We start from the raw sequence: 14048 nt of genomic DNA, 5'->3' as shown, positions 1-14048 counted from the left end.
ACTGTACACCATGTGCTTGCATACAAGACTTATTTGGGAACTGCTGTATTAATTATGATACATACCTCTTGATATGAACAATTGCATACATATGCAACTACACCTGAACTTATGTGGACAATGCTATATTGTACATGACTTGAAATACTTTGATATAAACGGTTGTGATGAATGACTCTGATATGACTTTGAGAACTGATAGACTTAAGACAGTCATGAAACTATCGACTATGTACCTAAGCAACGAAGTATGCCTTACAGAACCAAATGAACCCTATTTGAGAAAACTTTTATCTGATTCGATCCGATAGAACCTTTGTCTGATTTAGCCTGGTAGAACCCTCATTGGATATGATTTGATGAGACCTTTGATTGGATTGATTTGATAAGACCCTCTATCGAATTTGAACTTGTTAAGGGGGATTAAGAATTTCTTATACATAAATAACCAGGTTATTCTTGGCAAGAAAATTGATAGACCCAAAACTTGAATCCGTTTGGAATACTTGACTTACTTAGAAGACCTTATGTGGGCTATCAACAGACCGATCTAACCATGAACACCATTGAGAACCAACCTTCAACTATTGAGGACATATGTGTTAAAAACGAACTGGATTGTGCAAATCCAGTGATTGGGTGTCGTAAGGAACAATGCTTATGTGCTATCATATTCTTGCTTATTTGACACCATGGAAACCGATGACAGCAGATTGATTTGATTGTAAACGGTACTGAATATTTATCCTCGACTAATCAGAATATGTTTTATATGTCTGCTTCAGTGTTATCGGATTTTGGGAAATCAAGTTATGGTGAGTGGTATTGTGTTTGTTTTGATGACATTCTTGAGACATCCTTTCGTGCTAAGGGACGTTAAGCCTATGTAGCACCTTGTTGAGATATCTCTTTTGCCACCGACATTTTTGTACGGGTGGGTTTGTCTAATCGGTCTCGGGTCGGCCACCGACGGTCGTGAACGGGTGTGCTTTGATTCCGAGACGATTATTCCCTTGTTTTGTCCGGAATGTCATCCTTTGGTATTATGTAGATGTTATTGACATCCAAGAAACCTTGAAAAATCTTGATTATCCGTAAGTGTGTGAATTCAGTATGCCTTGTGTAAATAACTGCTCAGTGCTATTATATTTTGTAATTGGGGCTCTGAGGATGTGTAAATTGTGTTTAACATGTGATTGGTTGTTTTTAATATTACCTTTAACGCCATGGGGATTAGTATGTGAATTGCCTTATGCTTTTGACGACTATCAGATAATGTGGAAAGACTCGATAGAACAGGGGATTGAATATTGAACTGAATTGTAAACCGTAAACTGTTGAATGAATTGAGAACACGTGTATAGTGGTAGAAATCGACCGCTTCGATGTTATTGTACTTTACAATCAGTATTATGGGGATATGTGGACTATGTGCATTGTATGGATAATTGTTTCGATGCTACCTTCGTTGATTCGGGAATCAATATCTGGATCCACTTTATATTCCTAAAGACTTTTGATTGACCTTGGGTAACTATGATGAGTCACTGAACTAAATACCGAATTGGATTGTGAATTGTGGAATTGTTGGAAAATGAATTGAACTTCTGTGACAAGGAAATCGTTGAATTTGTGTCCAAATGTTTTCGGTATCAACAAGTCGAAGTTGAACATCAGATGTAGACGGGACTACTTCAACCTCTCTCCATTTCGAAACGAAAATAGGAATGTGTGGCTATGAATTTCGTTGCGGGGCTACCTTGAGCACCCAAAGTATAAGTCCTGTTTGGGTTATTGTATGAAGAATTACTAAGTTTGCCCATTTCCACCCTGTAAAATTTTCGTATGATGTTTGTAGACTAGCCACTGTTTACATCAATAAGATTGCTCGTTTGCATGGGGTCCCAGTATCTATTGTTTTAGACATGAATCCTAAAATGCGTTTGAATTCTGACAAGCCATCGAGAGGCAATGGGAACTGAATTGTGAGTCAACGCTACTTCCCATCTACAAATTGATGTATAATCAGAAAGAACTTTTGGGAGAAATGCTCTAAATATATGCAGTAGATTTTTCAGAGAATTTGGAAGATCTATCCATTGTTGGCAGACCTTGCTTACAACCACAGCTTACACTCTAGTTTTGGTGTGACACCATACAAGCCTTGTATGGAGGAAAAGGTAAGTCTCTGACTGATTGAGAACAGAGTGTTGCTTGATTTTGAAACTAAGTAAACGACTATCAAAAAGGATTGGAACCATTGAATGAAAAGTGTTTCGAATTGTGTTCGACTAAAGGTGAAATAAGTTTGGAGGACCAAACTTCCTAAAGGGGGGAAGACTGTGATAACCCTGTTCCCGTATTATGCTAATTGGTCCTTATTATAAATATGATTATGTGTTTGATATGATTTTGTGTGCCATTTATGTGAAAATATGTGGTTTTGAATTTCTATCTGTTCACCGTAGGAATATCTGTTTGATTATCTGCTTTGAAAATTAAATTGAAGGCCTTATCGGCCACGCCATTGTTATTAGCGTAATTTTTAGAGCCTACGGTGAAATTTAATTGAAAATTGATTCGAATCAAAATAATTAGATTCAGAACGATTAATTAAGTGCTCAATTATTTAATATTGATAAATTGACTTAGTGGGGCTATATAAAAGGCCATATAAACTCAATCTCTCTCTTTTTTATTCATTTTGGCTGATTTTGGGCTCTTGAGTGTGAGAGAGGGCCGAATTAGAGGGAAAGAGTGTAGGGAATTGAGGGCTTGCTCAAGAAGCGTGGAAATCTTGAAGATTACTCAAGAATTTGCTATAGATTGGAAGAATTAAACCTTTAGGTAAGCATGTGAGCATGAGTTCAAAAGTATAAGTTTGAAAATTGGGTATTCAAGCTAGTTGGGTAATCAAGAGTAAGAATTGAAATGAAATTGAGTTGATCATGCTGAATTGAAGGTCAATATATGCATGCATGTGTGTAATTGCTTTGAATTTGCATGTTTGAGCACAAAATGTATGATCCATGTAAGTTTTTAGTTGAAGCTCATGTTTTTGACCATCTCTTCATCATCTAAGTTGAGAATAGAAGTTATGTTCCACATACATGTACCATGCATGAGAATATAAGTTTGAAATACATGGAATTGTTATGATGGAAACAAGTTTGGTGTAATTTGGAACATGCATGTAGGTAATTCAAGGAATTAAGCTTCATTGTGTTGTAATTTGGTATTTGTACCATGTGAGTACCTGTATATATGAAGTTTGAGCCATAATATACAAGAAATGTTGGTTGGAATGATGAATTTAAGCTCAAGAACCATTCTGGTAAACCCAAAATTTATGATGTCCGCTCGAGCGGGGGAAGTGCCGCTCGAGCGGGAAATTCGTGTTCCTAGTATTTTTGCAGACATGGATGTCCGCTCGAGCGGGGAATTTTACACTCGAATGGGGAGCCATGTAGTAAGGCCTTCCCCTCGAGCGCCAGACTTCGAGCTCGAGCGTAAAATTGACATAACCAGTACTTTTGCAGGCCTCATGGGTCCGCTCGAACGGGGAAGTCCACGCTCGAGCGGGGACCCTGTTTCTGAAAATTTTAAAAGTGTATTATGTGTTTCGTTTTCCGTTCTCTTTCACTTCTAAGTACTCTTAGGCATGAACTAAGCGTTGTAAATGAATTAAAGGGATAAGAATAAAGCCTAAAGAGGAATATGTGAATTAAAGAATGGATTGAATCATGTGTGACCCGTATGTGTTATGTGATGTGTAGGGTCAAGCTGCAGGGCAAACCAACCAACCGATCACTGTGAGTAGTATCTTAATAAAGATATCTGGAATATGCTATTTGTCCAATTGCTTAACTTCATATAGGTCAGTTAATTTGAATTGTGGACAAATGTTTGCTATGCCTAAAGAGCGAATAGGCCAAAGGCCAATTCGATACGAAAATGTGAATGGGCCGAAGGCCAGTCTGACATGAATGAAAATGTGAATGGGCGGAAGGCCAGTCTGACATGAATGATAAAGTGAATGGGCCAAAGGCCAGTGTGACATGAATGAGAGAATGAATGGGCCAAAGGCCAGTCTGACATGAATGAGAGAATGAATAGGCCAAAGGCCAGTCTGACATGAATGATAAAGTGAATGGGCCAAAGGCCAGTCTGACGTGAATGATAAAGTGAATGGGCCAAAGGCCAGTCTGACATGAATAATGGTCTGACGTGAATGAATGGGCCAGAGGCCGTTAGATATGAATGAATGGGTCAGAGGCTAGTTTGACATGAAAGATAGAATGAATGGGCCAAGGGCTAGTTTGACACTAATGAACATTAATGAAAGTATGGATGGGCCAAAGGCCAGTTTGACACTAATGAAAGTATGGATGGGCCAAAGGTCAGTTTGACATGAATGGATTGGGCCCGAGGTCGTCTGATATGTTTGGAACTACAGTCACCTGCCCTATGTATACTTATATATATATTAGATAGAATATGAATTGGGCCCAAGACCGTTTGTCATGTGTTGTTCTAATGTATCTTCTTTATTCGATATTGTTCACTGAGCTTTCGTTCACGCTCATTCATGTGTATGTAGGTGTGCCAAGAGCGGTCCAAACCCAGCCTCAGTGAAGTCTATGTGGAACAACCAAGGTTTTGAGGAGTCATCCCTTGCGTCTCACGCACGAGACACGTCTTCGCCCTTTTTCTATCTTGTGTCATTTTGTCATGTTGGCGAGGACTTTGGATACGTTTGTATATAGTTTTGATTGGCTGACCTAGACTTGAATGATCCTGTCTGTGCAAAACTTTATGTTACTGTATTGTCTGATTTGAGTTATTAATATCTTTATGTATGGTTTGTTATGACGTGCCATGTAAGCACAACTCTATGGACAAGTTTTAAATTCTGCTTCCGTTTGGCCCCTTCACTCTGATGAGTTATGTCTGATTTGATTTGAGGTCGTAGGTAATTTCAAGATTACTGGCCGGTTATGTCCTTAACCCATGGGGGCGGGTTCGGGTCATGACACAAACTAAGCCTCAAAATGGGAGAAACACATGCTCATATAATAGGTCAATCAACACAAGCTAGCAAGATACAAAGGGGAAGGACCACCCCCACCTGTTTTGGGTCCCAAAACCCACTTTCCACCACTGAAATTCCTCTGGAATTCAGTGATGGAAAGGCCAAAACAAGATGGTTTGAAAGGCTTTAAAAGAGAGCACAAAACAAAGCAAAACAAGCCACAAAGAAGGTAGACCACCCCTAACTCAAACAAGGCCTCAAACAAACATCTTAAACACTTAAAAACAAAAGTTTTTGTAGTTGAAAGCTTGGCCTAAAACAGCATGCAAAGATGGCCAAATGCTTAAACAAAACAAAGCTTTAAAAGGGGCTAGTGTCTCACCTTTGAAGAACTAAGGCAAGACAGCAACTTCAGCAACAATCTTGGACCAAAACTAATGCCAAAACCTCAAAACAAGCTCCAAGGGACCTCAGCTCCAAAATGAAGGTGTTTGAGTAGGTGTTTGTGTAATAACCCACATTCATGTCATAGTCATGTTCATGTTCATTTACATAACTTTGTCTTGTTGAGTTTGCATTCATGAATCTTATCTTGTTTTGCTTAAGTGTTTCTTGCATGCTTTGTTCCTTCCTTAGTGTGTCAAGCCTAGGTTATGTTACGCCTAGATCATTCCAAGCCAAGGTCACCTTCAGTCTAGAATTTATCTTGGAACCCCTTTGTTCGACCTCCACCTTCGCCCTGACATATTGGCCGAGATGTCATTATCTAGGCCGAGGTGTTCATCACCAAGGCCGAGATGTTACCTTTGCACCTAAGTGATCTTGTCCTGGAGTGGTATGACCTAGACCGAGGTGTGGCACATCTAGGCCAAGGTGTGGCACAGCTTAGTCAAGTGTTGTCCTTCCTAGCCAAGGTCATTGTCACCTTAGTTGCCGAAGCTTTGTCCTTAGCCGATGTCATCACTTGCCGGAGTGCCTTATCGGGTAGCTTGTTAGATACACTTTGTCTTACACATGTCTTGTCAATCTATCACCTTTTTGAGGAGAGCCAACCAGCCGTTGCCACATGTCCGAGCTGAGTGTTAAGTCAGCCGGCAGAGGGAGAAACCTATCATTTGTTATATCCTTGTTTTTGAAGAGAAGAGAGAAGCTCTAGGAGAGGAAGAGGAGTTCTTGAGGGAGAGTGGATTTCCAAGCTTGATCCCTAGAGATCGAACTGTTAGATCCGTGTTTTAAGGTTAGATTCTTGATCTGCTCATGTTGTTCTTTATGTTCATGTTATTGCATTGCATGATTGAATATGATTTGTAAGCCATGCATTGCTTTGAAGTTCAGTTTTAGAAAGAGAAAATAGTATTCATGTGTTCTTCAAGAAAAGTCATGTTTTGATCCGAAAGTTCATGCCAAGATCCATGTTTTTGTGTTTGATTTCACATGATCTTCAAGTATAGGTATCCAGGTCCATGTTTTTGAACTCATAGCATGAAATCCTAGATTTTGTAATAAAGAAGTTATGATTTTGGCATCCATGTTCTTCATGTTCTTCACGGGTGGAAACCCAGATCTCCAGACCTCACTTCCCTAAGTGTAGTCGCCGAGATCACTCTTGCCTAGATCACACACCTAGGCCAAGCATTGTATCTCACCTTAGCCTACCTTGCATGATCACTTACACCTTTAGTTTGTCTTGTGCGCACCTCGGCATGCAACCGCACGCCGAAGCCTAGGTAACCACACCTCGGCCAGGAGGTGTGGGATCTCGGCAAAGACCTGGTTGGTACCCAGCATGTCTTCCTAACATGTAAAACAGTGTTTTGACTTCCAGCATGTTTCCCGAGATCATTTGCATGTATGTAAGACTTGTTTTGAGAAGTACGTTCAGTAGACTTTGCCATGTGTTTGTAGGACTTGGACCTTTGCTTTGATCCCGACGTCCCAAGAACTATGTGAGTGGTATTTTTAATAAAGCTATGTTACACGTTTTGATAAAGGTTTTGCTTTGCTTTGTTTTGAAAGTATTTGTTAAGCATGAATGATTACCCCTATTTTTATGTACCAAGTAAGCTTTGTTTTGATAACATTCTTGGAAAGTCCCTTGTGCTGGAGGACTCTAAACTTTCGCAGTACTAAAGTCCTTTATGCTGGAGGACTCTAAACGTTCACAGTACTATGTATGAGAGATCTCTGCCATCGATACTCTGGGATACGGATGACCCCACCGACGGTCTAGGATACGGGTGGATTTGTCTAATCGATTCCAGGTCGATTATTCCCTTGTTTTGTCTTGTTTTGCCACCGACGGTCTATGAACGGGTGGGTTTGTTTTGTCAGGAATGTCATCACCCCATGTATTATGTAGATGTTATTAAACATCCCAAGAAGATTTGAAAGGCCAAGATTTGATTGATGAACTTGATTCATCCCATGTTTTGAACAAGCTATGATATATGTATTGTTTTGACAAGGACCTCGGGAATCATTCATTTAACCCCTTTATTACTTGTACCATTCACTGAGTATCCAAGCTCACCCTCCCTATGTATATCTGTAGGTAACAAGCAAGAAGTCGGCTACGCCGAGATGTGTGTTTTGCATGAATGTTATGTCGGCAGTGAGAATGTCGACAATCTTGAAGGTTATGCTTCTTAGTTGTATTTCATGTATTTTGTATATGTCAGCTTGAGAAGCCTTTTAGTCAAGATGTAATATGTATTTTATTTTGCTTATATTCAAGTTGTAAAGCTATGCAAAGATGTATGCCATTTCATTTGACTTATGCACTGCTCTTATGGACCACTTGTATTGTAAATTATTGCTTCCGCACTTATTAGCCCCATATGTAATACTCTGATTGTGTGTGAATTTTTGAAAGTTGGCCTTCGATAATCTCGAATTACTGGCCATCACGGCACCATTCTACTAGGGGCGGAATGGGGTTGTGACAGTTTGTGTGCAAAAATGTGAAGAAACAACACTTTAAGGCTCAATAGAGAGAGAGAGATATAGAGAGAGTAAATTTTTTGTTCTCCAAAAATTCTGAACCCTCTCTAAGGGGGAAGCACCTCCCCTTATATAGAGCAATGCAAGCACAAGCTTGCTTGACAAGCTTAAACTTGCCTCCATCCCTCCATATACGTGTATGGAGGATGCATTCTATGCCTAACAGCTGGCACAGCTGGCACCAAAAATATCTGCAAAAACAGAAAAATGTCCGTAGGCCACTTCAAGTGGCCTACAGGAGGAAAAAGTGGCCTACAACCACCAAAAGTAGCCAACAGGCCCTCCCCTCCCTCTAGGCAAGGATTAACAAGGTACGGTCCAAAAACAAACCAAAATGAAGGGATCTAAGAGACCCCAAGACAAGGCACTCAGCCGAAAGCTCCCGAAACTAGCCTACCAACCACCGCAAGTGGCCTACAAGAGGGAAAAGTAGCCTACAGCTACAAAAAGTGGCTTGTAGGCCTCTCTCTCCCTCCAAGCAAAGGCACCAAGGTCCGACACAAAACCAAGGCCAAAACACAAAGGGTTAAGAGGCTCAAAGACAAGGCACCCAGCCGAGACCTTCAGGTGCTCAAAACAAGCACAAACATGCGCAATCATCGCGTGCACAAACGATGACATCTGAGTCTTAAAGTCGGTCAAAAATGGGGTGTCTACACTCAGAAGGGTGTTTTTTTTCCTTTGTTGATCTTTCTTTTCCGCTCGAGCGGACATTGTAGTGCTCGAGCACGTGTTTACTTCATCTAGTTCTTTTGCAGCGTGCGCGAGATTTTGAGAGCAAGTTTTCTATGCCCGAGCATCCTTTTCTTCGCTCGAGCAGAGAGACGCGCATAAGTGAGTCCGCTCGAGCGTTGAGTCTCACACTCAAGCGGTAAGCCATAGTATAAATTATTTCACCCATCTTTTTAGACTCAGTTTTTCCTTTCTTTTTTATTATTGTCTCTCTCTCTCTCTCTCTCCCCTAGGTCTTCGATTGCGACTCCTTGGGCTGAGTTTTTAGTCATTCTTCTTCTTTTTCCTTCTCTGATTCATCTTTGGTAAGTTTCTCTCCCCAAATTTCTTAGTTATTTCCTTTGCTCTCTCTCTCTCTTTCGGTCTGATTTGAGATTTGTTTGGTTTTTGCGTCTTGGTTTGTTTATATGCTCAGTCTATGGTTTGTTCACTCATTCACACTTTCACACAGTAGGTTTTTGGGCTTGTGGATGTCATTCTATGCTATATTTGTAGATTGGGCATGTTTTTTTTATCCATGTTAAACTGTTCACATACTTGTCTATCTGTCCAGTTTGTTTATCTGTATGCTCCATTATGGCTACTGTGTAATTTTGTTTTGGCACTTGTCTTATGACTGGTTTACTAATGGATTATGGCTATTGGTTTTGTTCCCTCTCCTTTATGCTACTAATGTTTTTTGTTTTGCTCTTACTGTTTTTTTAAAATATGGTTTTGGGGGTTTTTCTAACTTGGCTTGGGTGTCCTTGGGTTAGCTATGTCTACTGCCAAACGTAAGAAGCCCACTGCCTGTCGCCCATCTTATAACCCTGATCGGTTTCCATCCGCCGAAAAGGCCAAGTCCTTTAGAGAGGCTTACGCTTCTAGAACTGTCCATCTTGAGCATCATGTCCAACCCAACACTTTTGAGTCTTTACCTATACGTTCCTTGTTCGATCCGTTGGGGGGTGATTTTGTGCTCTCTTTCATCAGCCGCCAAAACCTTGATTGAGTCCCAGATTTTATTGTAATATTGAGGGCATTGATGATGTTGGTCCTTCATTTCAGACTTGGGTTAGGTCTAAGTCCATTTCTATTACCCCAAATCTTATTCGAGAGTTGTTAGGCATAGACCGTGTCTTTCCCATCCACTATCTCTTCCCAGTCCGCCCAACTTGTGATTTCAACGAGATGGCCACTACTTTGTGCGATACACCTCGTACTTGGGTTAAGGGAGCTTTGATCAAACAACATGAGCTCCTTCCTCGGTTCCGTTTGCTCAGCCTCATCATCTATGCCAATGTCATCGTCACAACCCATAGTTCTTATATTAATCAAGACCAAGGCTTTGTTCTCTTTTGTATTGATCATCATCATTCCATCAACCTTGCCACTCTCATTCTTCAAAAAATGATCGCCGCATTTGAGAGAAAGTCTTTAGGGCTACCTTATGGTTGTCTTCTTAATCGTCTCTTGTCCAAATTAGAAGTCCCAGTTCTTGAGGATGATGAGTTTGCCTTCCCTATTAAACCTTTCACTAAAAAGACCGCCTTTCAAAGTCGGGCACATGTTAAGGGGGAGTCTTCTAGTGCAGGTCCATCTTCTATAGGTGATGATGATCTTATGGCTAAAGAGGCTGAGTTTGATGCCACCGCAGTAGGAGCAGAGGAGCCGATATACCTCCCCGGACTATGCGTGACCAGCTTCGCCGCTTTGAGCAGTCCATGACTCAATGGTTGGTTCACCCGGATGCTCGTCAGGATGCTTTCAATGGTCAACTTGGCCATCTTGAGCAGTCAACTGCCCAAACCACTCTACAACTGGATCAGATTCTTTCATTGCTTCAGTTGCAGCCGCCACACCCATTGCCGCCAGATCATTGAGTTTGTTCTTTCTTTGGCCAGTTTTTAGACAGTTTCTCCTGTTTTGGTTGGTTTCTCTTGTTTTGTCTTATTGTCTCCCAGACAAAATGATAGTTTTTGGTGGTTGTTGCTTTTGGATATTTTTGCCTAATATTTTGGATATCTTTTTCTATTGATTTGTACATGCTGGACACAGAACATAGACATTTCAAAAACTATTGGTTTATGTGCTATATTGGAAATGCGATGGTTGTGGGTTGTTTTTTTGTTTATGACTTTCATGCATTATTTCTATTTGGATCTTACTTCATTCCACAGTTTTGATTTTTGGTCTTTGGTCGTTTTCATAGATGGATTGTTCAACATGTTTCTCAGTGTTTCTCTATCAAATTAGCATTAGTGTTTTTTTAGTTTTTTTTTTGTGTCTGTTAGGCCTTATCTTTTGGTGTCGTTAGTGAGTGTGTCTAGTGCGTGTTGTTAGGAAAAATTGTTAGAAAAATTTTGTCCGGGAATTGACAAAGGGGGAGATTGTTAGGTCCCTACTTGTTGCCAATTTTGCGAACAAGCTTAGTTTAATTAAGTTATAATTTTTTCTTGGTTTTTGGTCTTTTCGCTCGATCAGCCAAAGTTGCACTCGAGCGGCGTTTGCATCTTCTTAGTTGTTTGGCTTGTCTGCAAACATACTGGGAGACTTGTTGTTGCACTCGAGCGTGAGTTCCAACACTCGAGCGTAGACCTGTTTAATCGCACGCGTTTTAGTGACTCCATTCGAGCGGCAAGTCCTACGCTCGAGCGGGGTACGCGGCCCCTGTTTTTTATATATATGTGTTTTAGTCCGTTTTTAGGTTTAAGGCTTTCAGATCTGTTTTGGGGGCTCTAGGGTTTTCTTTTGGAGTTATTTTGCTAGTTTTCCTTTGATGTTTGCTTGAGTATTAAACTCACATGGTTGGATAATATACATGAAAGGGTTGTTTGAGTGATCATCTTCAAGAGTGTTCTTCTTCGGTGGAATCCGGAAATTCAAGCGTGGAGTGTTCGAAGGTGATCGAAGTTGTGCGCGGTCGTTGAGTCGACGTGGATGTTGTGGAATCAACATCAATCTAATCAATTCTGAGACAAAGGTTGAGGTAGAAGATATACAAAGCGTTGAAGACAAATAAACAGAGTTTGGGTAATTTGTTTAGGTTTTTTTGTATTATTTCCTACCTTCATAGTGGATTGATTTGTGGCGTTTCACCCGTGATTTTTTAATCACAATTGGAGGTGCTCCAATAATGATTTTTTCCACGTAAAAATCGTTTGTGTCTATTTATTATTTCTAAAGCAACAATTTAAATCACTTTTGTACATGCTTAATAATTCAGATTGTTAGTTTTAATTGTTTGGGAATTGGGACAATTAAATCTTGATCTAATCACGAATCATTTAGGTTTTTCAATCTTTATCCTCCTCTTCAGTTTGTGGTAGCACTTATTGGTATATCTTTTTTATCATTGTTTATTCTTCCTTTTTAGATATTTCAGTCTACTCTTGTTCCTCAAAGTTAGGTTCTTCACCTTCGTCCTCATCTTCTGTTTGTGGTAGCAATTGTTTATATATTTGTTGTTCTTCATTTGTGTGCTTCAAATTGCTCTCCTACATGAATGAAAATTATTTAAAGAATGATATGACACAAATTTCAGTAATAAATTTATAATTCAGTGATTCAAATTCATAATAAGACTAGAGGTTTGGTCCATGATAACAAGATTTTATCACTGAATCAACGAAATTAAGCAAAATTTATCACTCAATGAAGCAAACTAAGCAAATTTATAACTGTGAGCAAAAATTTATCGCTCCATATCAAAATTTATCGCTGCATAGCAAAATTCATCACTTAATTAAGGAAATAAAGGTTATATACTGATAAAACTAGTTTCTTAAATAATTTCCTAGCACAGATGAAATGCCTAAATAATTTTCTACCATAAATGTGACACTATGAACATTAAAAAAATTTATCACTTAAATAGGTGAACTAAGGGAAATTTATCACTGAATTAGGCAAATTGACTAAATTTATCAGTGTGAGCAAATATTTATCACTACATAACAAAATCTATCATTCATTTAAACAAACAAAGGTTATCAATGCATACCACAATATTTTTCAGATCATCCAAGGATGAATTTGCCAATTATTGTCCCAGATGTGTGATGTTCCATTTTGCAAATCTTGAGATTGCGTTCTTGTCATTTGGTTTGATGATGCTTGTATGCTCGCATATCCAATATTGTTAAGGACAAAAAAATTGTTATAAATAAGTATTTAGTAAATGTAAATATTATATCTTATAACTTGTAAGTGAGGTATTTACTTACCAATAAGATTATTACACATCCAGAGACTTTATCGATTTGGTTCATGTTGCTTGCTATTGATCTTGTGAGCTGTTGTTTCGTTGCGCCACACTAATCATAAAACTTCATTCTATCAATATCCTCAGTATATTTCATTAACCAATTGTAGTCCCAGTACCCTGATATAACAAAAGCAAACAGATCAAGAGGCATACAAGCCTGACAACATCTTCTATATCCTCATTGTTGTTGCTTTCCAAAAGTTGAGTGATCAATTTTGTGATTGATATTCTTGTCATTCTACTCTCTGTTATGTTCCTTCTTTTAACCATATCTATCTCATTTTTTCTTCTATATGAGAGATTGATTTTCTTTTGTCCACATGCAATCCCAAAAATCAACTTAAAGTCGTCACTTTTCAACTTCAACTTCTTAGCACCTATTTTGAAAATTTCTTCATCCATTTGGCAAATTTGTAAGATTTTTACAACCACATCATCATATTTCATAGAATCTCTTATTTTCACCTTGTTTTTACTCAATCTATCAACTAGAAGTGGAAAAGAAGTCTTTCTCAATAATGCCAAATACTCCTCTCTAAGTTTTGTTGTCTTAAAAAACTTGATAAGAGATTGAATGTTAGAATGGTAGACATACTTTGCTTCATGATTATGTATCTGTTCCGTCCTAATTTTTCTTCCATCAACTTTTTTCTTTCCTCTTGCTTTGTGGAGCTCTGTAGCTTGTTTCAGTTGCTGCTGTTTGGGCTTCCCATTGTCAATGTTAGATTCACGTTCAACTTCTAGTTGATTTTCACTTTCTTCTGTTGTTGGCTCTATAACACACTCAACTTTGTCAATCTTTTTCTTCTTTGAGAAACTACTTATTTCTCGACGATGTAATCTTTTACGATGACTGGGAACATCTGTACAAAAACATCGAACATAAACATTGAAGATTAAGAAGAATTTATCATTGAACTAGGCAAGCTAAGAAGAATTTTATCACTGAATTAGGCAAAGTAAAGAAATTCGTCATTGTATAGCAAATGTTATCACTCAATTAGGAAAAGTAAGCAAATCTATCATTCTTATTGCAAA

The 14048-nt window shown here is 39.0% G+C and overlaps 1 protein-coding gene across 4 annotated transcripts in view; it reads right to left on the bottom strand.

Annotated features, from left to right (window-relative positions):
* The window catches only part of LOC114294016 (uncharacterized), a 61248-nt gene that overhangs the window by 43861 nt on the left and 3339 nt on the right, over positions 1–14048 (bottom strand). The window contains exons 3-6 of one of the 4 annotated variants that reach the window (XR_014330347.1): positions 13606–13873; positions 12970–13127; positions 12747–12866; positions 12162–12240 (exon numbers count right to left, since the gene is read on the bottom strand). Coding sequence is in view for 1 of the 4 variants with exons in the window: in XM_082870214.1 (XP_082726340.1) it covers positions 13855–13873 (19 nt within the window). In the remaining 3 variants the exon portion in view is untranslated. Of the gene's footprint in view, positions 1–12161; positions 12241–12746; positions 13128–13388; positions 13874–14048 lie in introns of those variants that run through there. The other 3 variants (XR_014330346.1, XR_014330345.1, XM_082870214.1) reach the window with 3 other exon arrangements.

This window comes from Camellia sinensis, chromosome 5 (assembly GCF_055761805.1).
Source record: "Camellia sinensis isolate YWXY chromosome 5, ASM5576180v1, whole genome shotgun sequence".
Lineage (NCBI taxonomy): Eukaryota > Viridiplantae > Streptophyta > Magnoliopsida > Ericales > Theaceae > Camellia > Camellia sinensis.
Note: the sequence above shows the minus strand (reverse complement) of the source record. Positions and strands in the feature narration are given on the sequence as shown.